At 43.1% G+C, this 25,373-nt stretch overlaps 1 protein-coding gene across 3 annotated transcripts in view; it reads right to left on the bottom strand.

The window, feature by feature from the left end:
* cblb (Cbl proto-oncogene B, E3 ubiquitin protein ligase) overlaps positions 1 to 25,373 on the bottom strand; it is a 79,714-nt gene that overhangs the window by 19,845 nt on the left and 34,496 nt on the right. For all 3 annotated transcript variants that reach the window (XM_079508156.1, XM_079508155.1, XM_079508157.1), the window contains exons 6-10: positions 19,599 to 19,720; positions 8,899 to 9,036; positions 6,398 to 6,485; positions 4,816 to 4,947; positions 234 to 434 (exon numbers count right to left, since the gene is read on the bottom strand). In XM_079508156.1, coding sequence (XP_079364282.1) covers positions 234 to 434; positions 4,816 to 4,947; positions 6,398 to 6,485; positions 8,899 to 9,036; positions 19,599 to 19,720 — 681 coding nt within the window. The remainder of the gene's footprint in view (positions 1 to 233; positions 435 to 4,815; positions 4,948 to 6,397; positions 6,486 to 8,898; positions 9,037 to 19,598; positions 19,721 to 25,373) is intronic.

The raw sequence follows: 25,373 nt of genomic DNA, 5'->3' as shown, positions 1-25,373 counted from the left end.
AGAGGGGACTGTGAAATACCAACCAGATGTACTATAGTGTGTTTGGTAAAACAGTCTTCTCTGTTAGAGCCTCCCAACAGTCTCCCTACAGAAGTAAGAGAGACCTCCAACTATTTGTCCTTCAAATTCAACCTTAAGAGGTGCATTGTCCCTGTCAACAAAAAAAGGGGGGGGTACTGGAGCCAAGGAAAATGTGACAACCACAGCACTAGGGCGGCACTGCATGGCTATACCTTCCTGATGTTGGCGAGTCCGTTCATGACCAGGCAGTCCTCCTTGTCCTCGTCGTCATCCAGGTCCATCATGGGGCAGCTGAACTGGTCCAGGAAGAAGCACTTGGCGCCCTCGTTGCGCGGGTCGAAGGGGTCCACAATGATGGGCTCCGTCCCTTTGATCTCACAGCGGCAGAACGGGCAGCCCTGGCCGTCCGACTCCTGGAACGCACGCCACCAGAGAGAGAGAGACCGCTTTTAGCTCAACACGGATTACCAACGCACGCGCACGCGCGCACACACACACACACACACACACACACACACACACACACACACACACACACACACACACACACACACACACACACACACACACACACACACACACACACACACACACACACACACACACACACACACACACACGGATAGGCGCCAGTGATATTTATAAGCTATGGACATTTATAAACATAATAATCTGGTGAACGTGAGTTGTTTTTTTCAAGGAACACGAGGAAGCACTTTGGCCACATGGCCTGTTACAGACAGCCCCCGAGCACATGTGTTTCTATTCAAGGTGACGCTACGCGCCTTTAGAATCACCCCCCCCCCCCACACACATTCATGAAAGAGCTCAAAGCAAAACCGATTGGACACATGCACGCATGCGTGCGTGCACACGCTCCGAGGGAAGCTATTCTGTAAATTTACAACTTTTGATGGGGCCATTTCCGTATTCCGCATGGCAGCCCCCGTCAAGCGGGGGGCCATAAATAAGATGAATAAAAGCGGTTTTGGTTTTCAGACCATCTCTCCCTCTCTCTCTCTTGACTCGGGGGCCCCCCGCCAAAAAATCAAAGGCAGACAATATTTACGGAGAACAAAGCTGCAATTGTGGCGGCCATATGGTTGGGGACTTGGCAAGGGCCGCACCAACAGCATGTTCGTAACCTAATCCTAATTAGAGAGGCTGGAGATGGGAAGGAGTGGGAGGTTAAAAGGGAGGAGGTTGGAGCGGGGAGGAGGCGCCATGCAGCGGACACTTCACAAGCCCCGCTGTTCATCAACATGAATGGCATATTAAACCACGCAATTCTGTGCTTTGTCGTTCCATGGTGTCGTGTGGCGAAAATAGCCTGATGCAACACGCTGTGAGCTTGTACATCACGCTATTTTCACTCTTGTGGAAAGAAAAATATAACTTATAATGTTTTGAATGCCGACAGTGGTTAGAGCCATTATGTGACACAAATGCTTCACAAAAAGAGAGAAAACCACCGCTTTGGGCAACAAGTACTTTGGAAACTTTTTCTGCTGTAGATGGACACTTGGCACTTGGTTAAAGATTTTACCACAGTTTTCTGAGTACATGGAAATGTCTTTTCTTTTTTTTCGCAGCTGACTGTCCTCAGAAATACTTTTCATTTCAAATCGGGGAAAGGGTGATGATGATTTTGCAGAGCGACCGCAATTCATAACGAAGACGCCTGTTACTGTAACAAGGTGGTGACATTACTGGACAGTCGCAATGAAGCAAGCTTTCCAGAAACAGTCTGAACTTCTTTTTTTAACCTCTGACTCTTATCTGATTTTGCTTCGGGGAGAAGCTACGACACTCACACGAACAAGGGAACCCTCTCATAATAACGCCCCCACACACAGTCACACGCACCCTGCCGAGATCAAATACCGTCTTTAAAAGCTAAACAGGATGTGGAATCACCCAGCCACACCACCAGCTGTTTCCCCGTGTGAGTGAGAGCTCCCTAATAAAACGGCTGCCGAAAATAGCCGAAAATAGCCCACCTGCAAGCTCACAACGAGAGCTTGCAGGTGGGCTATTTCCGGCGGACGCGTGATGCCGCTGTGCGACGGAGCATACGTTGGCCATAAAAGGTCTATCCCATGGTTGACTAACAGCAGAAAGTAACGGTGAAGGGAACCACCGCTGATTCAAACCGACTGGTGCTGCACGTTAGTCACCCAGGAGGAGTTTGACTGCTTTGACTCACACATTCTTCACCGCTGAAACATGCACGTGTGTGCACTTTACACACACGTCACTGGTTGAAGTCATTAGGGCGCTCTCCCACGCACGCACGCATGCACACGCACACGCACACGCACACACACACACACACACACACACACACACTATGATCCCCTGGAGTAATGGAGGAGGGGTCTCACTTGGCTTTTCATAACAGGAAGTGTGACAAACATACACTGTTAATGTGGGTGCCGCTATAACGTGGCCTCGGACACTGTTTGTTTACAAAGCAGGAGCGCTGGAAAGAGTACGCTCATTCTCTGAACCAACCCGTGTCTGAAAGAGTACGCTCATTCTCTGAACCAACCTGAAAGAGTACGCTCATTCTCTGAACCAACCTGAAAGAGTACGCTCATTCTCTGAACCAACCTGAAAGAGTACGCTCATTCAGACATTTTCCAGGCATTTTTAGAAAATATATACGCAATGCGAATCTGTGTAATATGTCTGCCTCTTGGCCAATGAATACTTGCAAAAGTATCTCAATGTTTCTTTTACTGGTTAAATAAAGTTTATATCGCGTCTTTGTCGGGTGGAAACCTCACATGTCAAAAACTGTTCAAAAGTAGCACAAATCTACAAGCTTGATGCTTTTGTGTGACGCCACACAAAGTTAGAATATGGAGGAGCTTTCTGCCTGACAGCAACGATATAATAATGCCACAAAGCAGTCGGTTGTGTGTGTCGGTGTCCCCGGTGTTGCGACTCAGTCTCTTGAGAACTGAGTGACACACAGAGATGTGTCTAGCGCTGCTGTGGTCTGGTCACCGCGGCGCAAACATTCCTCAAACGCTGCAAGGCCTATAGCTCCCATGATGAGGAAACTCTCTCCATATGTGGGCCCTTCAGCATCAATGCTGTCTTGCATTACAGCGTTTTTCATCTTTTTCCTAAGAGCCACATTTTCACGCGACCCATCCAGATTCACGATTTAAGCCGACAAATATTGCGGTGCTCGTTTTACCCCGCTAAGCAGCATGCAGCTAATTTGCTCTTAGCCTACACAGAAAACGACATTGATGGAGACCTATGATTGTGAGATATGCTTTTAACCCCGCTAAAAAGCCTGCATACTCTGTGTGGTGTGTGTGTGTGTGTGTGTCCCTTTCAAAGATCAATTTTCTATCTCTAGAGAGCTGTCTCTGGGAGATTACAACACAGACGTCCCACCCCAGAAGGGAGGAGAGGATAAAGAAAGGAGAGGAAAGGAGAGTGGAGAGTTGAGGAGGGGAGAGGAGAGAGGAAAGGAGAGGAGGGGAGAGGTCCTGATGCTAATGACTCATTATGAAGGTAATGCGCACACACGCACGCGCACGCGCACACACACACACACACACACACACACACACACACACACACACACACACACACACACACACACACACACACACACAAACTCAAGCTTTTCACTCCCATTACTGACTGACATGTGGAAATGTGATTAGGACACAATGCAAGGCCACGGGGAGGAAGAGGAAGATGGTTAACCAACGGTATCACATCATGCTAAAGAGAGTCTGCTTCCAGACGGAATCGATAGCGGAGGAGAGGAACAACAGTTCTGTGACCTCACCTCACCTGTGAAGCCTGAGTTACATTTAATTGTCGTGTCGTGCACCGATCTGCAAGCTCACAGCGTGCCGTGCTTTTTGGCCCTTGTAGATCGGCTATTTTCGGTATACGCAACACTCACATTCAACCAAGTATAAATCCGGCATAACCATGGTACTGTATATTATATAATTCCACAACTTGTTCTTCTGTGCTGACATTTTCAGAGCACTCACCATCTTTCCACACGCTATTAGCGTGACAAGAGGAAGTGGATTTGGAACCTTAGATGTGCGGTTGAAAAAATAATAATAGGCCCAACAACAACAACAACAACAACACACTACAACAATAGCCAGTGAATTTCACATGGCTCAGTTCCTGCTCGGCCGCTCGATGTGATAACTACGCTGTAGGTTGCTCCTTTCTTTCCCACAGAAGTCGCCGGGGACCTTCAAAGCGCTGTTAACGAGGTATAAAAACACAATATATGACAATCCTCCATGACTCCCACAATACACACACACACACACACACACACACACACACACACACACACACACACACACACACACACACACACACAAACAGAGTGGTGGAAAGTAACTAAGTATTGAGTATTTCCAATTTCTAATACTTTTACTTCTACTCCTAAGTATTGTACTTTTACTCCACAATATTAATTTGAAAACTTAAGTTACTAGTTACCTTGTAGATTGGATTATTATTACATAACAATACATTTGGGCCATGTGAAAATAGCACATCTACTATAAAAGCTCACAATGCACACGCATTGTGAGCTTGTAGATCGGCTATTTTCAAAATACGCTAATACATTTGAAAACATGACATGATACATTCTGCATAATGAGTACTTTCTACTTTTGGTACTTTAAGTACATTTTGCACCACTGATACACACGCGCACACGCACAACTTATTATAAAGGTTCCTTATGAGCTGTGAGCTCATTGTTGGAGTTGGAGTGTACTGTACCTGCCAGGCGGTGAGACAGAATGTACACATGAGGTGACCACAGGGTTCGATCTTCACGTCTTTGTCATTCTCGGCACAGATCTTGCACAGCTGGAAGGTGGAGCCCATTTCACAGTACAACTCGTACTGCTCCTGTTGGAGCAACATAACAGCATGTTAGTCATCAACTGTACTGACGCACACAGGCCATGATGTAAACCACACAGGCCATGATGTAAACCACACAGGCCATGATGTAAACCACACAGGCCATGATGTAAACCACACAGGCCATGATGTAAACCACACAGGCCATGATGTAAACCACACAGGCCATGATGTAAACCACACAGGCCATGATGTAAACCACACAGGCCATGATGTAAACCAGGGGGGTTTCAATCCTTTTCATTTCAAGGTCCATTATTTATTTGGCATTCGAGCCACGGACGGCCATTCGAAGAGATTTAGCCTCTCAGATCCAAGACTTGGAATATTTTGTTTTCGTCGGATAGGATTTTGTCCACAATTCCACGCTGTATTGATGTGGTCAACAGGTATTGATGTGGTCAACAGGTATTGATGTGGTCAACAGGTGTTGATGTGGTCAACAGGTGTTGATGTGGTCAACAGGTGTTGATGTGGTCAACAGGTATTGAACAGGTGTTGAACAGGTGCTGTATTGATGTGGTCAACAGGTGTTGATGTGGTCAACAGGTGTTGATGTGGTCAACAGGTGTTGATGTGGTCAACAGGTATTGAACAGGTGTTGAACAGGTGCTGTATTGATGTGGTCAACAGGTGTTGATGTGGTCAACAGGTGTTGATGTGGTCAACAGGTGTTGATGTGGTCAACAGGTATTGAACAGGTGTTGAACAGGTGCTGTATTGATGTGGTCAACAGGTGTTGATGTGGTCAACAGGTGTTGATGTGGTCAACAGGTATTGAACAGGTGTTGAACAGGTGCTGTATTGATGTGGTCAACAGGTGTTGATGTGGTCAACAGGTGTTGATGTGGTCAACAGGTATTGAACAGGTGTTGAACAGGTGCTGTATTGATGTGGTCAACAGGTGTTGATCAAAATAACAATTATTCTACATTTACTTATACTTGTAAATTAAGTAACTCTTGAGAGTGTAAAATGAAACTGAAATGAAGATGTTACACTCTCAAGAGTTAAAGATGAGGGCCCATTTTTGGTTACCAACTCTCCATCATTTAGTTGGGGACCACCTGGAACCCCCTCAAGGACCACTGGTGGTCCCCGGACCACTGGTTGAAAACCACTGATGTAAATGCACACACACAGAACAGTAGCGCACAAGTGCGCACGCACGCGCGGGTCGCGTGCACACACACACGCACATACACACAAACACACACACACACCTGCAGGCAGACACACACACACAGCTGCAGGCGGACACTAACTAACACAGACGGAGCAGGATCTCACATGCACGTATCGTACCATTGGAATGAAAATCTCACACACACACACACACACACACACACACACACACACACACACACACACACACACACACACACACACACACACACACACACACACACACACACACACACACACACCTACACACCTGTGTGACCTTGATGTGATCATGGGGAGTGGGCTCGCACAGGCCTGTGAGGTCAGGATTGTAGCTGCGTCCATCAGGAAACAAATAGCTGCGGATAAGAAAGATGTGTCACTGCATAATTCCCACCGTGTGCACACTGTGTCCGTGACACAATATATTAATATATATAGCATAATAAGCCTAATATAACACTTTCCCTCTACCTGTGACTGTGATCAGCTCCTCACACAGATACATAACTCCTCTCTTGTGCATGCACGCCTGCTCAATCTCAGAAACTGTTTGGGTAAAAGTTTTTTTAAATCTCAATGAAAATATTGCTGGTTTAGTGGGACTGAACGATAAAATATAGCGGGATGGTGCAGGACTAAATGGGACTTATTTTTTTGTTGCGGACGGGAGCGGCGGACAATCTTTCACAAATTAAATCATTGCGGGAGCGGCCGGGATTGGTCTGAATGTCAACGGGAGACAGGCGGGGGTGGGATTAATAAATCACTCCCGCGCAGGACTCTAGTACAAAGGACCTCAATGGAAACAAGCCTTTTTGTGTTATCCTTTTAGCATAGATGCTGTACCTAAAATGGTAAATGGTGCATTTATATAGCGCCTTTATCCAAGGCGCTTTACATAGATTGTGCATTACATTCACCCATTCACACACACATTCATACACCGATTGCGGCGGAAGCCATGCAAGGTACCAACCAGCACATCGGGAGCAATTTGGGGTTCAGTGTCTTGCCCAAGGACACTTCGACATGTAGCCAGGAGGAGCCGGGATTCGAACCGCCGACCCATGGATCATTGGACGACCTGCTCTACCTCTTGAGCCATAGTCGCCCTTGTACCTGTACTGCCAAACTTTCCCCAAACTTGCTAATAAAGTATTCAAACGAAACTCAAACTTATTTTTTTCCCCCACCTTCCCTTTCTATCTTTATTATTTTGGAAAAATGTCACGATGGGAGCTATGCACAAAAATACATTTCACACACTTTTTTTACTTGTAAAAATGTGATGTCACAATAAAGCATGGAAGCCCTGGGCAAATGATGCTGCATAATGTACGGTTAATGACCTGAGCAGATAGACACATCCGCAGCACTACAGGAGATAACACAGGATGCACTTTGTTTTCTCTGACTTTGAGGCACAGTATCACGGCTGACTACATTACGGCATCCAGCCAACAGTGATACATTTCATAATAATAATAACCTGACAATCGACGTGTGTTCGAGTGGCTGACGAGACGCACATTTTCTAGCGACTTCTCCCGGAAGCCATTTAAGGTCTTCCAGCCTGATCAAAAAACAGAAGTACCTGTAAATACATCCCTTCCCCAAGGCCACGGTAGACTTCTGAGAGCAGAGCATTATCTGATCTGAAAGGCTGCCGTTAACTAGAGTCTGTTTGATTGATGGCTGAGGAAAGAGCGATGCCACGAGGAAAGGAAGTGCGTTTGTTTGATGTGCCGAGGAGACCGTCAGACGGCAGCTGTCAGGTGTGATGGAAACGTCGTCACGAAAGCCTCAAAGACATCTTGTGGCCACGCACAAAACATCTATAGTGAATGATGGAATGTGAGCGCCGTCAATAACCGTCCCAGGCTAAAAAGCAGTGTTTTAGGACCGCAAGAAAACAGAAAGAAACAAGAACATCTTTGTGTTTCTATTCAAATCAGATATGAATGATTCTGTCAGTTCAGATTCTGGGCTATATCTTGCACCACCCCTTACTATTTAAAAAAACCTTTTAAAATAGTTCAAATAGCTGATCTACAAGCTCACAACGTGTAGATGTAGATCGGCTAGTTGAACTATTTTAAAATTATTTTCAAAATAGTAAAAAATGGCAAATACGTTTAGGGGTAAGGAATAAGGGTGGTGCAAGATGGAGCCCTCTGTCTACAGGACGCCAACGGCGTTGGCGTCCCCCTAGAGGGCGCGAACACCCTCTAGGGGGTGCGTGACATGAAAAGGGTAATGGCGTTTTTATGGTGTTATTTCACACAAACGGCAAAATCGGGTAAACCACTGTTGTAAGGAGATGTATAGAGCAGCTGCATGACTCAGTGCAGTGACATTCTGTGATTATTTGCCATAAATCATATTAAAAAATGTATACTTTTCGGCCAAATACAACGAGAATTAGCGCTGGGGATGCACCAGCTAGGTCAGGAGGTAACAGGGGGTGCACGGCCAAAAACATTTTGTGACCGCTGGCCTAAGCTGTAATCCTGGGCGCTACTCTCCCACTGCCAACCTGGGGAGAGCCCCGAACTGAGATCATGCTTCCTTCAATGCATGAGGAGTGAGTGAGCAGGGCGCTTCTTATCCCCTGACAGGGGGGAGTTTCCCCCAGTAGAACGTAGCGTGTGGAAGAAAAACACTATTCCAACTAGTTCCTTTCCCCTCCATCAAATGACTGACTGATTATGACTGACTGAGAGTGAGTGAGTGTGTACTAGGGAGTAGGGAGGTGTGGAGGGTACGTACAAGCCCTCCCTGCATCCATCGATGAGGGCCTGGAACAGGGGTTTGTTGTGGGGGATGGTCTGCAGGATGTTGCCATCGTTGGTCACGTAACCGATGGCCCACTGGCCCAGCCTGGTGCAGCTCAGTCTGAAGATGTAACTGCATGGTGGAGGGAGAGAGACAGGGACACAGTTACTGCATGGTGGAGGGAGAGAGACAGGGACACAGTTACTGCATGGTGGAGGGAGAGAGACAGGGACACAAAGCTCTCACACACACATAGATGTAACTGCATGGTGGAGGGAGAGAGACAGGGACACAAAGCTCTCACACACACATAGATGTAACTGCATGGTGGAGGGAGAGAGACAGGGACACAAAACTCTCACACACACATAGATGTAACTGCATGGTGGAGGGAGAGAGACAGGGACACAAAACTCTCACACACACATAGATGTAACTGCATGGTGGAGGGAGAGAGACAGGGACACAAAGCTCTCACACACACATAGATGTAACTGCATGTGGAGGGAGAGAGACAGGGACACAAAGCTCTCACACACACATACTGTGTACAGTGCACAATGGGACAGACTCCCACTTGACAATAATGTAGAGCAGTGGTCCTTAAAGTCTTGTATGTAGACCACTGGTTCCCAAACACTGGGTCGGGACCCATTTGTGGGTCGTGGACCCATTGTTATCGGTCACCTAATTTTGTGTTTAATAAAATTTGGTTTGTAATTATTATTATTTCAAAACATTTTCGAAAAACATTCCCAAAAAAGCAAAACTATTCATGAATAAAACCAAAATTTGTTTCAGTAACTTCATAACTTCATAAAAGAAAATCTAAGAAAAGAAATTAGAAGAAAAGTAGTAGTGAAAAGAGCTTGTAGATAGGCAATTTTCACTAGTTTGGGTCCCGGGAGAATGTCTAATTTCTGTTTTGGGTCACAGGCTAAAAGGTTTGGGAACCACTGTTTTAGACTGTCCGATATGTTCGATATCTATGTTTGATACTCCCCAATTTATTAACAATTTAATTGGCAATGTATGTTAACCACATTTGGGGAGGCCGATTCAAAAATAATAGCAATCCTACAAGCTCACAACGTGTTGTGAGCTTGTAGTTTGGCTATTTAGGCAATTTGGTGTATGAAGTATATGGGCTTAATAATAATAATAATAACTAGAACTGCACTCTGTCGAGTGCCTACTTGCTTGTTGCACACAAGTAGGCCATAAATGGCCTACTAGTGCGCAAGCAGAGCGCGCAAGTACTGTCGACCGCTACAAACTGTCAAATCTCAGCTTCTCTGCGAAAGAAGAACATGAATTACCTTCATGTTCTTCTGTTGAAGAACTGTTGAAGAACATGAAGGTAATTCTATTTAAGCATTTCAAATACATTCTTTCGTTACGTAATTAACAACAATCAATTACGTAATGTTGTAATTAATACGGATGAGTGACGGCTTTCGATGGTGACGTATATGTCGTTCAGTGTCGGGTGGATTAAAGGAAATGCCCCTATGTATATGTATATGTAATTTGTAAGTTGATTAGCGGTATACTGTGGTTACTTTGCGTATGCCCCGTTTGATGCGTATGTATCGTAGCAGCATATGACGTCAGGGTATAACTGGTACAACTAGCTCTCAATGATGACGTAATAAAGATGTGGATTAAAGGACCCAATGCCAGGGTGTAATTGGTTTTCGATGGTGACGTAATGACGATATGTAAAATGGTAAATGGTGCATTTATATAGCGCCTTTATCCAAGGCGCTTTACATAGATTGTGCATTACATTCACCCATTCACACACACATTCATACACCGATTGCGGCGGAAGCCATGCAAGGTACCAACCAGCACATCGGGAGCAATTTGGGGTTCAGTGTCTTTCCCAAGGACACTTCGACATGTAGCCAGGAGGAGCCGGGGTTCGAACCACTGACCCATGGATCATTGGACGACCTGCTCTACCTCTTGAGCCACAGTCGTATGTTTTAGTGTCGGGAGGATTAAAGGTAATGCCCCTATGTATACATGTATGTAATCTGACACCACTGCCATATCAAGCACAAGTAGTCATTACGTCATACGCTGGCACGGCGCATACACATCAAACAGCGACATACGAAAACTATAACTTGCGCGCTCTGCTTGCGCAAGTAATTAATAATACATTTTATTTATAACACGCTTCACATTTTCGCTAACCTCAAAGTGCTACAGGGTTTAAAAAACATTGGGATAAAAACAGCAAAGTAAACCAAACAACTGGTTAAGAATGGTTAAGAAAAAGCCAAATTGACTACATAAATAAACACTTAACAGAGATCCTCCTCAACACAGGAAAAGTAAATCCCTACTCTAGTCATTATGCGACCTGCCAGAGGGGGAAAGAAAATCAGAAACAGTAGTTTCAAATGTATTCAAATAACAGAACACAGTGTCTGATTTTAATCTGCACCATTTGAACATTGCGGCATCCTGTGAATCATCCCATCTGCTAGGCTTAAGACACAGGCACAACAATCCACAGACTTCACGATGGAGGCATCACAAACACCCACATGTGCACTTCACTGGCACAGACACACAGACAGACATGCTGGGCTACACACTTCAGTGAGTGCCTCACAGTGTGTGTGTGTGTGTGTGTGTGTGTGTGTGTGTGTGTGTGTGTGTGTGTGTGTGTGTGTGTGTGTGTGTGTGTGTGTGTGTGTGTGTGTGTGTGTGTGTGTGTGTGTGTGTGTGTGTGTGTGTGTGTGTGTGTACGCGTGTGTCCGTTTGTTGTGGGATATGGAGATCCTGCAATACATCAAAAGATCCCAGATGCACAAAATCCCTTTGATACAAATAAAAACAGAGATTTATGTGGTTTCAGAAGACAACACAGACCCATCGTGTACATGTAGACACTGAATCCTCTAGTCGACAGTACACTACAAGACAAGCAGAGAGTATGATTAAAGAATGTATTGAAGCAAAATGTTCGGTGTTACCAACTTAAACCCTACAGTATGCACTATTATATGTTCACTGGGGTCCCTCAGGGGTCTATCCTTGGCCCCTCATGTTCGCCTATTATGACATGGCCAGTGTAGGGACACTAGGGTTCAACTGGTTAGATATAATTCATGAATCAAATCTTGAATCAAAACAAAGCAAATTGTATATTGTTGCCGTTGGGCAGAACTTTTTTCGTAAATGTATGTAAATACTTTGTCGTACTACAGTGTCACAAAGAAATAGCAGCCCTATTTTTGAAAGAAAGGGAACAAAGAAAAAAGTCTGAAAAAGTGGTAAAGTCTGTCTGTTGGTTTTTATAAATATTGAACCAATGAAAAGTATTAATAACCAGAGCTTGGATCTTTTGGAACATGGAAGGATTCCATTTTCTGAAAAGGTTTGGACACCAGACATCGACCAATTGTTCTTACAATTTGCTTTTGACAGGACGGGTATTCCATTTTGGTCTTATCTAGCACATTTATTTTATATTTCTTTCCCATCAACACTACAGCAATCACTGTTGACGAAATGACTCCTGGCAGCATCATTAATAGACTTCTATTTCCCTTAATATTCATCAGATGAACACATCATTTAGTTGCACAGTCCTGATGTCATCAGTGACAGTTCCATTACCCTGGGGATGCGACGGATGAGACATCTCATCTTTATTACCACCACCCTTTAAGAAACGTGCACGTAGAAATACAACAGACAACACTGTCTAGAGACAGTGATTTATGAAGTCCTTTTGTTTCTTTGATATACAGTATATAACATCTTCCTGCAACAAACAGTACTTTATTTAAAAAACGCCTTTCACTCATGGCTTCCCACCATGGTTTTAAATCACATTTTGAATAAAGGAAATCTCTCAGCGGCTCGGTGTGGAACAATTTGAACATGGACAAAGAAAACAGGCTGCGAGAAGAGAAACCCGGCACGACACAGAAGAACCAGCATGAGGCTAAGTGTGCTGAATTCACACTGAATTCACCAGGGCTTTATGAGAGCTGAGACATACAGTACTGTACTGCAGGGCTGTGGTATACCGCTATTTGAATTCACCAGGGCTTTATGAGAGCTGAGACATACAGTACTGTACTGCACTGAATTCACCAGGGCTTTATGAGAGCTGAGACATACAGTACTGTACTGTACTGAATTCACCAGGGCTTTATGAGAGCTGAGACATACAGTACTGTACTGCACTGAATTCACCAGGGCTTTATGAGAGCTGAGACATACAGTACTGTACTGTACTGAATTCACCAGGGCTTTATGAGAGCTGAGACATACAGTACTGTACTGCACTGAATTCACCAGGGCTTTATGAGAGCTGAGACATACAGTACTGTACTGCACTGAATTCACCAGGGCTTTATGAGAGCTGAGACATACAGTACTGTACTGCACTGAATTCACCAGGGCTTTATGAGAGCTGAGACATACAGTACTGTACTGTACTGAATTCACCAGGGCTTTATGAGAGCTGAGACATACAGTACTGTACTGCAGGGCTGTGGTATACCGGTATCAACCTTTTCTGGATATACAGTTGGGTGCCACCGATATTGTCCCTTATCATTTGACCCATTTAGGCCTGACCTCAAAATTTAAAAAAATCCTTCTAAATCCTCCAGTTTTCTGAAATAAATATTTTCACGATTTTTCAAAAATAGCAGACCTACAAGCTCATAGCGCGCCACTCGGTGGCGCGCTATGAGCTTGTAGATCTGCTATTTTTCAATAGCTAAATTATAACTGTCCTTTTGCGCAGATCACGCAAACCTCAGCAAAAAGAAAAGGACAATATCGATGGCCTCCAACTGTAGGACATGCTTGAAAATATTGAAAGCATTCGCTGCCCACCCACCTAACCACTTAACATACAGTAAATGCAGCCGAGTGGCCGCATCCATTTTTTGAGAGCACCACAGTCTGGACTAAAAACCTACCTTTTTAACATAGCGTTTTCTTAATTATTCTTGGGCCTTTGATTGGGCCAAATGATTCCCGAGCACGGCGCGGCTGCGGCTCACCGCTCCAAGAGATGGGTCAAGAGATTTTGACTTTGACGTAGTTGTTGGGTGCATAGTGTTACGTCCCAATAATCCGACATTACTAACCCTATACCCCAAACCCTTGACCATAACCGCACGCAGAAGCCACAGGCGAGTCTTAACCAGCCGCGTATGTCGGACTAACGGGACGTCGGGACTAACGCGTGCCCCCCGTGGTGGTTTGGTTGCCTTCGCCGTTTTTATGCCAACGTCATGTGTTTAAACCCTGTAGCACTTTGAGGTTTGCAAACAGGTTTGCAAACATGTAAAGTGAATTGTAAAGTGAAGTAAAGTGAAGTAAAGTGCACTATACATTTTAATTTATTATTAGTAATAAATCAAATGTATTGTTTATTTTAATGATCAATCATACGATTGTGTTCCAGCTTGGGTCAATGGAAACAACATAGTACTGTACTTTAAGTTCTTATTTATTGGTATTACTTTTAATATTAATGTCATGTTATCATTAACATCTCAGTGTTTTGCCAATTATTTGGGGGCCCATGGGTTGAGAACCACTGCTGTAGAGCAGAACTGTGTCTAAAGGTGGCCTTACACTAGCCGATTTTTTTCAATCTGAAATCTGATAGCACCACACACTACAGGATAATCGGAGCGGGGCAGAGCAAATATCAAACATTCTTGATCCGATCCCGATCGCGCTTTGAGCGGCCCCGAGCAGATCGATTTACTCGGGCACCCCCCGAGCGTCAAAAATGTCCGATTATCGGCTAGTGTAAGGCCACCTTAACTGTGAGACTGATGGAACCAAATGGACCTGTGAGGGTCCATCTGTACACAACAAGAACATAGACAATGCTACTGTGTGAGTGTACACATTATAAGCAAACAACAAATATACTGTTCCAATATTGTTAATTCCGCAAATGCAGTGATGGATTACTAATTGCCTTTGTGTTTCTTTAATCAATACGCATACATCTAGACTCCAGCAGATCATTCTGGAGACACTGTTGTGGCTGATTAGTAGAGTCAGGTGAGTATGTATGTGTGGTAAGATAATAAGATGTACACAGTGTAGCTCATTTCACATTTTAGTTCTCCCACTCCTCCGCCTTGTGTGTGTTTGTGTACACAGTGTGTTTGTGTACACAGCATATGTGCGCGTGTGGATGCGAGTGCCGGGGACTGTTAATACGACATTTGCATGAGTCACCAAGGGATTGGTACTAAATATATACACGCACGGCACGCACGCACGCACGCACGCACGCACGCACGCACGCACGCACGCACGCACGCACGCACGCACGCACGCACGCACGCACGCACGCACGCACGCACGCACACACACACACACACACACACACACACACACACACACACACACACACACACACACACACACACACACACACACACACACACACACACACACACACACACACTTTTTATGTTATGTAATTATTATTTGACTTATTTTTTTTCCACCATGCAATTCCCACTTACAGGGGGAAAGGGGGGGCTTGTGTTAGCCTTGTGAGAATTTGCAACTGAAACTAATTGGCCTCACTAGTATATACACAACCTCATTAGTAGCTTGTTAGTATGTAGAAAGTGATTTTTTTGTTCAGTCTGCTTTCAATGCAAATTCGGATAAGAAAGAAATTGAGTATTACTTAATTTTTTTCAACAACGTTCATCTTTTCTTAACCTATTCAATAGGTTAAGACATTATTGACATCAACCCACCAACAAAAGTAGAAATAATCGAGGCCATTAAATCACTCAAAAACGGAAAATCCCCAGGTGCTGATAACCTAAACGCAGAACTCTTTAAAGTCGATCCAGAGCTAGCCGCAAACATCCTACTCCCACTATACACCAACATCTGGGTGGAAGGGAAGATACCATCGGACTGGACAAAAGGAGTGATCGTTAAGGTTCCAAAGAAAGGCACACTATCCGACTGTAACAACTGGAGGGGCATCACACTTCTTTCTGTTCCCAGCAAAATATTCTGTAAAATCATCATACACCGCATTACACCAGCAGTTGACAAAGTACTTCGCGATGAACAAGCCGGTTTTAGGAGAGGAAAGGGATGCGTCGACCAGATATTCACTCTCAGGAACATCATCGAGCAGTGCAGTGAATGGCAACGACAGCTATACATAAACTTCATTGACTTCCAGAAGGCTTTTGACAGCATCCATCGCGATAGTCTCTGGAAGATCATGAGAAGCTATGGAATCCCCTCCCACATAGTTAAAATCATCCAACAGTTCTATACTGGCTTTTCTTGCACTGTGGGAACAAGCATCACCAGCTTTGATGTACAATCCGGAGTCCGCCAAGGATGTGTGATGTCAGCATTACTTTTCAATCTTGCAATAGACTGGGTCATGAGGAGAGCCACAGAGGACAAGGCAAGAGGGATACGATGGACCCTGCATTCCACCATTGAAGACCTTGACTTTGCGGATGACCTTGCCCTTATGTCACATACACACACACATCTTCAGGAAAAAACAGACAGACTACAACACTATGGCCAACAAGTCGGACTGATCGTTAACAACAATAAAACCAAAATCATGCCCATCAACACCAGTACACCAACACATATAACAATAGAGGAGCAGGTTTTGGAGAATACAAATCACTTCACATACCTTGGAAGCATCATTCACCATGATGGGGGAGCTAGTAAGGACATTCAAAACCGGATCAACAAAGCATACACAACCTTCATAAGACTTAAGCAAATCTGGAAATCAAAACAATATAGCACAAAAACAAAACTCCGGATTTACCAAAGCTGTGTACTCTCAACACTACTGTACGGTGCAGAATGCTGGAAAACAACAGAAAACGACATCCATAAACTATCCACTTTCCACACATCATGCCTGCGAAAGATCCTACACATATTCTGGCCCAAGACCATCTCAAACATAAACCTCCTCAACATCACCCAACAAGACAACATGCACAGTATAGTCAATAAACGCAGGTGGACCTGGATTGGACATGTGCTCAGAATGGACATCAATGCTATACCAAGAGTCGCACTACACTGGACCCCAGAGGGAAAGAGAAAGAAAGGCAGGCCCAAAACGACATGGCGTAGGACGGTCGAGAAGGAGCTCCAGCAACAACATCAGAGCTGGGGGACCATAGAGAAGATGGCCAAAGACAGATGCAAGTGGAGGAACTTTGTTGCTGCCCTATGCGCCAGCCGGCGTAATGGGGATAAGTAAAGTAAAGTAATTCAATAAGGACGGGAACCCCTTTTCTGTTTTTACCCTTCAGGATGGGAACCCATTTTGGGGTTCTTGTTGCTACAGTATGTACAGTATAGAAACATAACATTTTAGTTTTTCAGAAAACTTAGTTCAGGATTTAGAAGGCGTTTTTAGAATCTGCCTCAGTCCTAAATATATTCATGACAATAATATATAAGTTTCTATGCACCGCAGCACAGTATCTGTATGTATTGTATCTTGTATTAAAAAACTCTCTATACTTGGACCTGTGTTGGCTCTGTACTGTATACTGAACTATCAATGCCCGAAATCTCCAAGCTCACGACGCATTGTGAGCTTGTAAATCATCTATTTTCAGCGAATGATTATAGGATTCAAGTGGTTACGATAAAAACCAGGGGATGGATACAAAGTTGTAGTTTACACATGCAAGAGCAGCACATGGCACTGGACAATCATTTTCAGTCAAGTGGATAGCAGAGTTCACACCACAACTATAAGGACCACGGCATCAATTGGTGAACGATTTACAATTTCGGCATCTAACAGACACTCTTAATCCAGACAAATTTACAGTAAATGGTAAATGGTAAATGGTGCATTTATATAGCGCCTTTATCCAAGGAGCTTTACATAGATTGTGCATTACATTCACCCATTCACACACACATTCATACACCGATTGCGGCGGAAGCCATGCAAGGTACCACATCGGGAGCAATTTGGGGTTCAGTGTCTTGCCCAAGGACACTTCGACATGTAGACAGGAGGAGCCGGGATTCGAACCGCCGACCCATGGATCATTGGACGACCTGCTCTACCTCTTGAGCCACAGTCGCCACAGTAAGAAAGGTAAACACAAGGTTATAGGATCATAGGTAAACCAAGAACCTAGAGTCTAAATAGTATAATATATAGACTATAAACTATAGGATGCCATGGGTCTACAGTACACTACAGTACAGTATGTCTACATGCTACGGTATCTAAATTTCATTTTAACCTTTGCATAAGTCTGCATGTAGGCCGTCAAGGCTATAGGGAAAGTGCTACGGCAAGTGGAGTCTGAACAGGTGAGTCTTAGTTAGAGTTATAGTACTTGGTGTGAATGGCCCTTTATACTTAATTGTGCACGGGTGTCACACACCAAAATAGCCGGTCTACTGTACAAGCTCATATCATAGATCTGCTATTTCCGCTGAGCGACACCCATGGACAACTCAGGCTAAACAGAGGGATATTTATAATCTACATTTTTTAGAACATGTGCCTGTGAACTATTTGTTTGGTTGCCATACTGTGAATGTTGCCAATGTTGATGTTCAGCGAAGGCTTATAAATATTTACGATTCTGTCTGCATTGACAAGTGGGGTTCGTTAGAGCATAACACATGAGGCAAGGCATCCTAGAACCAGATTGTGGCTTCACTTCTAGATAACATGAAAGAAAAAGCACACGGCCAGCGGAGGACCGTCTTATTAGGCTTGGGTAAACAAACAAACGCTGAAATATAGCCAGCCCTGGTACAGGGTCAATAGAAGTGTGCCATGCAATAAAGCAGCAGCAGGTTCGTAAAATCAATAGAACCGAATACCTCTGCACATACAGACCTATACATGGTGATCCAAGGGTTGACAACCGTCCCTTGAAATACGGAATTGTTCCTTATTGAACTGACTTTGTTCCTTATGATGTTTGGGTTCAAACAGTTCATACTGCACGTATACTATAGTAAAGTTTGTTAACCACTTAAGCCTTCTTAGGCTAGAAACTGGGCCTGAATCATCTCTGTACTTAATTGGACCTTTTCTTTTTTTCTTTTTTACCACAAATCCCTTTGCCAAAAAATAGTCTAATGCTCAAGTGGTTAATATAATATGCAAAAGAATGACATAACGTGGAAACCTCATAGGCCCAAAACTGTTACTTTTAAAAACAGAAAAAGTAACTTGCGGAGCTGCTATTTTCGATGCTTTTGTGTGACGCTGTAGTATGATCAAATAGGGCTTTGATTTTCGATAAAAAACACACAAAGTTAAAATATGGAGGTTTCTGCCAGACAGCAACGATGTACACAGCATTTAGATAGCATGGTATGTAGACGGATGCCAGCAGGTTGATCTGGCATCCTAGTATTATAGTTTCAATGTTCTTGGTTTACTTATGATCGTAGATGACTATTTCTATGCATTTGATGTATTACCTTGTGTTATTCTTGCTTACTGTAAATCTCTCTGGATTAAGAGAGTCAGCTAAATGTCTAAATTGTAAATTGCATACAGTGAAATTTTGCCTTTTTCTTCCAGTCCCGTCCCATTTTTCTTGGAAATAAGGGTGTGTCTCTTATTTGAATGTCTGGTACTTGGCACAACCCTACAGTGGGTGATGGCTTACCTGCCAGGCTTGTTGATATACTTGTGCAGTCTGGCTTTGACCTCATCATAGGTCAGGAAGGCCATGTAGCCTGGGTGAGTCACTGCCAGGAAGTTCCAGTTCCTCAGAATCGACCCCCAGGGCTGCAAAATGCACACAGCAAAAAGCAGATGTCAGTTGTGAGCTTGTAGATCTGGTATTTTCAAACAACTCTTGTGAAAAAAGTGAAAAATTTGAAATATTTTTGAAACATTTTAACAACACAAATCTGGTATGGGGGTCCATGGCACAAAATGTTTTCAGATGGGAATATCAATACGCAGAAAATTACATATTCATTTGGGCGTCCTTGACATGATAACACTTAGGCAGCAAGCCCAAATAAAAGCAACTACACTTTAGAAACAAGCTCCCAAAAAACGCAACCTGCAACTAACAATATTTACAACTGACTTTACAGAACAAACAAACAAACAAACAAGCCCAAAGTCAATAAGCATCACTGACACTGAGCTTCACTAGTCGAACTGTACATATACTCAGAAAAGTCATGATAATCATTGAAATATCTGAGTGGCCATGATGAGGGATATGATGAGGGATATTTGTTTATTGAGGAATAATTCTTGCCAGCAAGTCTAAAAACAAACAATTAATTTGTGAAGAAATCCACTTCTTTTTAAATTCTACATAGTCTCCAAGACAACCAGATTAACCACATCAACCCTGGTGTTGTCTTCTTGGTATTGGGCAAAGAAAAATATAAATCTTTAATTTTAAAAGGGGAAAAGAGAGAGACATCTACAAAGGTCACAATCGTGACATGTTGTGAGCTTGTACTGTAGATCGGTCTATTGGTGTGTGCCCAAGTATATGCGGCTTAAGTGATTTAACTCAGGGGTTCTCAACCCGTGGGTCGCGACCCCTCGGGGGGTCGCCAAATTATTTTAGGGGGTCCCCAAATTATTTTCAAAAAAAATAAAAAAAAATAAAGTTTTTTTTTAATTTTATTTTCACGATTTTTCAAAAATAGCAGACCTACAAGCTCATAGCGCGCCACTCGGTGGCGCGCTATGAGCTTGTAGATCTGCTATTTTTCAATAGCTAAATTATAACAATGCTTAAAACACCAAAAGGGGTTCCCGCCCAAAATGGTTTAAGGTTATTGTAGCAGTCAATTTATATTGGGGGTCGGGAGAGGGCGGGGCGGGGGTCCCGAGACATTGCCAAAGCATTTCCGGGGGTCCCCGGCCAAAAACGTTGAGACCCCCTGATTTAACTTAACCATAAGGCAGTAGAATCTTATTATAGTGGAATGAAGTGACTTCAAATGCAGCTCTGATCTGGAGGAGAACTCCTCTATGGAGCCTCATTTTGCTGTAGCTGCTAAAAGACACCGTAGCTAACTGTGAAAGAGATTAAACGGTCCTATAAATTCACTATTTTAAGCTATAATAAATAGGTGAACGGGGTTTTAAGTTAATTAAGCTAGCATGTGATACTTGGACTTGCAAGGGTTTGGGAAGCGGTTGGCTTGTTGTGTGGGTGGCTGTGTCTCTATTTAGATCTGGTTGGTTTTTGGGTGACCGCTATTTGTGTTAGTAGTCTGGCAAACACTCATTTGATCTGGAAGTAACTGTGAGCCAACATTCACTTCCACATCAAATGGGTGTGTCTACCGACCAGCTAAAGATGGGACAAATGCCATGTTGCCCACTACGGGAATAACAGTTTTACTAAGCAAAGGAGTGTTTGTTATGTTAGATGTAAACAGTGACAAACTTGAGTACAAAGCACAAATTCAAAAGTAGTAATTTTGGACTGAAATGGTCTGCAATTCTCAACCATGAACCCAAACTATAGTCATCCCATAACAATACAACATTCAGAACAACCATTGTGCAATCCCTGTAGAGAATAGCCGATCTACGAGCTCACAAGGAATTGCAGCGCTTGTAGATTGGCTAGATTAGTTAATATAGCATCACAATCATTTTAACCACTTTACCCATAGACTTATACTTTGGCTATTCAAAAATAGCAGATATACAAGCTCGAGCTTGTAGTTCTGCTATTTTTGAGCCAAATACACATCATGTTGAGGGTCCTTGACGTGAAAAAGTGAGAACCACTGGTATGAATCTAATATTAATTTTGTCCGTTAGTTATTACTAACAGCCAAAAGTTATTACAGTATGTATGTTGAAAACAATGTCAACACATTGGTGGAGACACTGTTTTCAGTGACTCAATCACTTTTTTTCTATCTGAAGGATGTTGTTAACAACGGGAGAGATGACCTGAAACTAATGGCTGGTTTGAGGCTGCATGGTTGTCATATCTTCTGGGCTCCATGGGCTAGTGGAGCAAGCAAGCTTATTATAGGTTTCAAATGTTCAGTAGTATTTTGTTTTTTTGTTTTGACCTTGTTTTCAATTTCTGTGTAGTTTTAAATTGTTTTTTAAGCTGGATTTGCTAGTTTAGTTTAGTTTCTAGGTTTAGATTTTTATTGTAATGGATTAGTAAAGGATGTGAAGGTGTGAAGATACTCGTCTAACTCTAAACCATCAAATGTTTTCTGACAAAAACTAATATTTTTGTGAAGCCTCATTTTTGACATTTTATTTCAGTTAACTAAAATGTTTTGTTAATTCTGGTTTTCATTAATTTGTTGGTGTTTATTACATGGCTTGGTTGAATGCTTGATTCTGATTGGTCAATCGCTGATTTCAGCGGTGTGTTATGACTGATCAGCTCTAAATAAAAGACCTCTGGCTGATCAAAGCCTCAAAGCCAAATGATCTGACTGATCAAAGCCACATTTTATGCCATGTAAACAAACACTGAAACACACTGTCATTTACAACTAAACTTTGATCTCAAGAAAGTTTTTGAAAACATTTGAAGCGAGAAATAGACCAAAAACATATTCTATTTGATCAACACTTCCTTATTTTCCGAGGCGAACGTGTTGCGCTGAAGGTGCAACACTTACGGAATACTTTCCTTACCGTAAGCAAGGAAATACTTAGTTTTGTTGTTACTTTTGGCTCAATTTATTAATGTATTAATTACGTAGTGTAATAAGCAGGATAATAACAACCTTGCATAACAACCCTCTGGTGGAGTGACAGTTAAAGAGATCCATAACAACCTGTGTTTTTTTTTAAAGATTTTAGGGGCTTTTATTGATAGTAGACAGTAGAGAGAAACAGGAAGAATGGGGAGAGAGAAGGGGAGTGACACATGGACTGGGAGTCGAACCCGCAGCACGCCGTCAGGGTGGCTTAGCAGCCTAGGTGCCCAGACGGTTGAGGTAACCGTCCGGGCTGCCTAACTGTGGGTTTAATAACTAGCTGGTCACCCTGAACCTTGACAGGAAACAAGCCTGCTGATGCTCAAAATAGTCATCAGACATCCTTTCTGACTCATTCCTGACTATAGTTTCTGTTCTCTTCACAATAAAAGCCCACGGCCATTATTCCATCCAGGTCTCTTCGCTCCATAATTGTCAAACCTTATCACACAACCATGGGGTGATCACTGAGCACACCGCCACTTGCATATTACTCTGGTGGAAAGACCCAGTGTAGATGTATAATAGTAAATGGGCAGGGCTACATGCCAACCAGTAGGCGTCCTACCCCAGTGGGTCTCAAACTTCTTCATGTCAAGGACCACCAAAATTATATGTATTTGGCTGCGGACCCCCATCTCAATATACTTTGTGCCAGGGACCCCCAGAAGCAAAGATTTGAGTTGTAAAAGTTAAAATATATATTCAAAGATTTGCAAAAAAATCTTACTAATTACAAAACGAATCATGTGAATCTCAAGATGCACATGCGCCGCGGCACGTTGTGAGCTTGTAGATCTGCTGTTTTCACTAGTTTGGGTCCTGGCCGGGGAGACGCCATATTTCTCACGGGCTAAAAGGTTTGGGAACAACTAATCTATGACATCAGTTGTCGATGACACATTTGGGAAAGAAAAAAAGGAGTTCCACCGCTGGTCCGGTGCCTCTCAGGACCGGGACATTATCAGACAGACACTGGAGCATCACAGACTGTATCTCATGAAATAGGCCAGTGCTTAAGTGGTTATAAGTAGACTAAACGATCTACTGTAGTCGATTATAAAAAACTTTTCGTTGATATATTAAAAAGATCGCAAAGAAAAAAAAAAAAATACTGTATATATATATATATATATAAAACACATGACTCCAGATTATTCGATTAATCGAAAAAGTAATCGATAGAATAATCGCTATAAGAAAATAGTTACGAAAACAGTTGCGGCCCTACAGTTTTTACAGCGCTTTCGCGCCTTTGTTCACCCAGTAATAATCAAGTGCATGTGATCCCTGTGATCTGTCCCTAGCCACCTAGCAGGATTCCTAACCAGTGAGTCAACCTCCATGATGTTGAGGGAACTGGGAACAGCCCTCAATGACCACACAGGCTAAACCTGGACGGATTCCTTACACTCTGCAATCCTGAGAGGGTACAAGTGCAGTCGTGGAAAAAGTACACAAATTCTTTACTTAAGTGAAAGTATCGTATCGTGAGGCCTACTGCAATGTAGAAATACTCTGTTACAAGTAAAAGTCTGGAATAAAAAGATGACTTAAGTAAAAGTAGGCTACAAAAGTATTGATATCAAAAATATATACTTAAAGTACAAAAGTAAAATTACGACATTATGCAGAATGTGCCATTTCACAAGTTTTCAAATGTATCAAATGCATAAAAATAGTCACAATGCGTCGCTATGCAATGCATTGTGAGCTTCTAGATCGGCTATTTTCATTTGGCCGAAATGTATATAGGGTTGAAGTGGTTAACGTATATGTTTTGTAATAATAATCCAAATCCACAAAGTAACTAATGACTAAAGTTTTCAAATAAATGTAGTGGAGTAAAGGTACAATATTTGGAATCTGAGATGTAGTGGAGTAGAAGTAAAAGTATTGGAAATTTCAAGTAAAGTACAAATACCTCTCTCTCTCTCTCTCTCTCTCTCTCTCTCTCTCTCTCTGTAAATGGTTTACTTCACACCACTGTACAAGTGGAAGCAAAAGGACCCTTTCTGGATCCATTTGGTTCCATTTGTACCCTCTCAGAGTTACAAATGACTGGTTTCATTTGTAGGCTACAGAATCAACACTGAGGATTTTTACTGTGTATGAATCACTGCATCCACAGTGTCATCAGCCACAGCAATGGGTTTTAACAGAATGATTGGACGTATTTACACAGGGCTGTGTACAGAGACGGGAAGCTACGGGCAGAGAACACCACACACACACTCCTTCAAGTCGAGTTGGACTTAGCAAAAAACAGTTGCTTTATTTGGCTTCTTTTTACCCCGGGATTCCAGGTTCACGTTCAATCATACAATTGTAATTGTTTATTTTGTATTATTATTCGCAACCTTGCCCTTTAGGGCGTCTTACTGGTATATTAAAATTTGACACACGCGTTCCAGACCCCCACAGGGAGTGCAGTGCCCGGTGTCGAGTCCGTCGATTAGCCGGTTGTCCAGAACCAGCACAAAAGCCTCTGCCCAGGCTCTGGACCTGATCACCCTTATATCTCCATATATGGAGCTGGCCTGTTCTGACATCACAATGATTGTTCTGACATCTGCATAGACTCCATATTTGGGAATGCGTGACAAAGAACTCCATATATGGGCATAAAACAGACATAATAACTGGGTGGGGCTTGCATTTCCAACTTGCATCCTTCCAAGTAGGCCAGTGCCCAACGCGTATTGTTTTTATTTGTATTG

Source organism: Electrona antarctica (genome assembly GCF_951216825.1).
Source record: "Electrona antarctica genome assembly, chromosome: 8".
NCBI classification, from domain to species: domain Eukaryota; kingdom Metazoa; phylum Chordata; class Actinopteri; order Myctophiformes; family Myctophidae; genus Electrona; species Electrona antarctica.
This window is presented reverse-complemented; position numbering and strand designations above follow the sequence as displayed.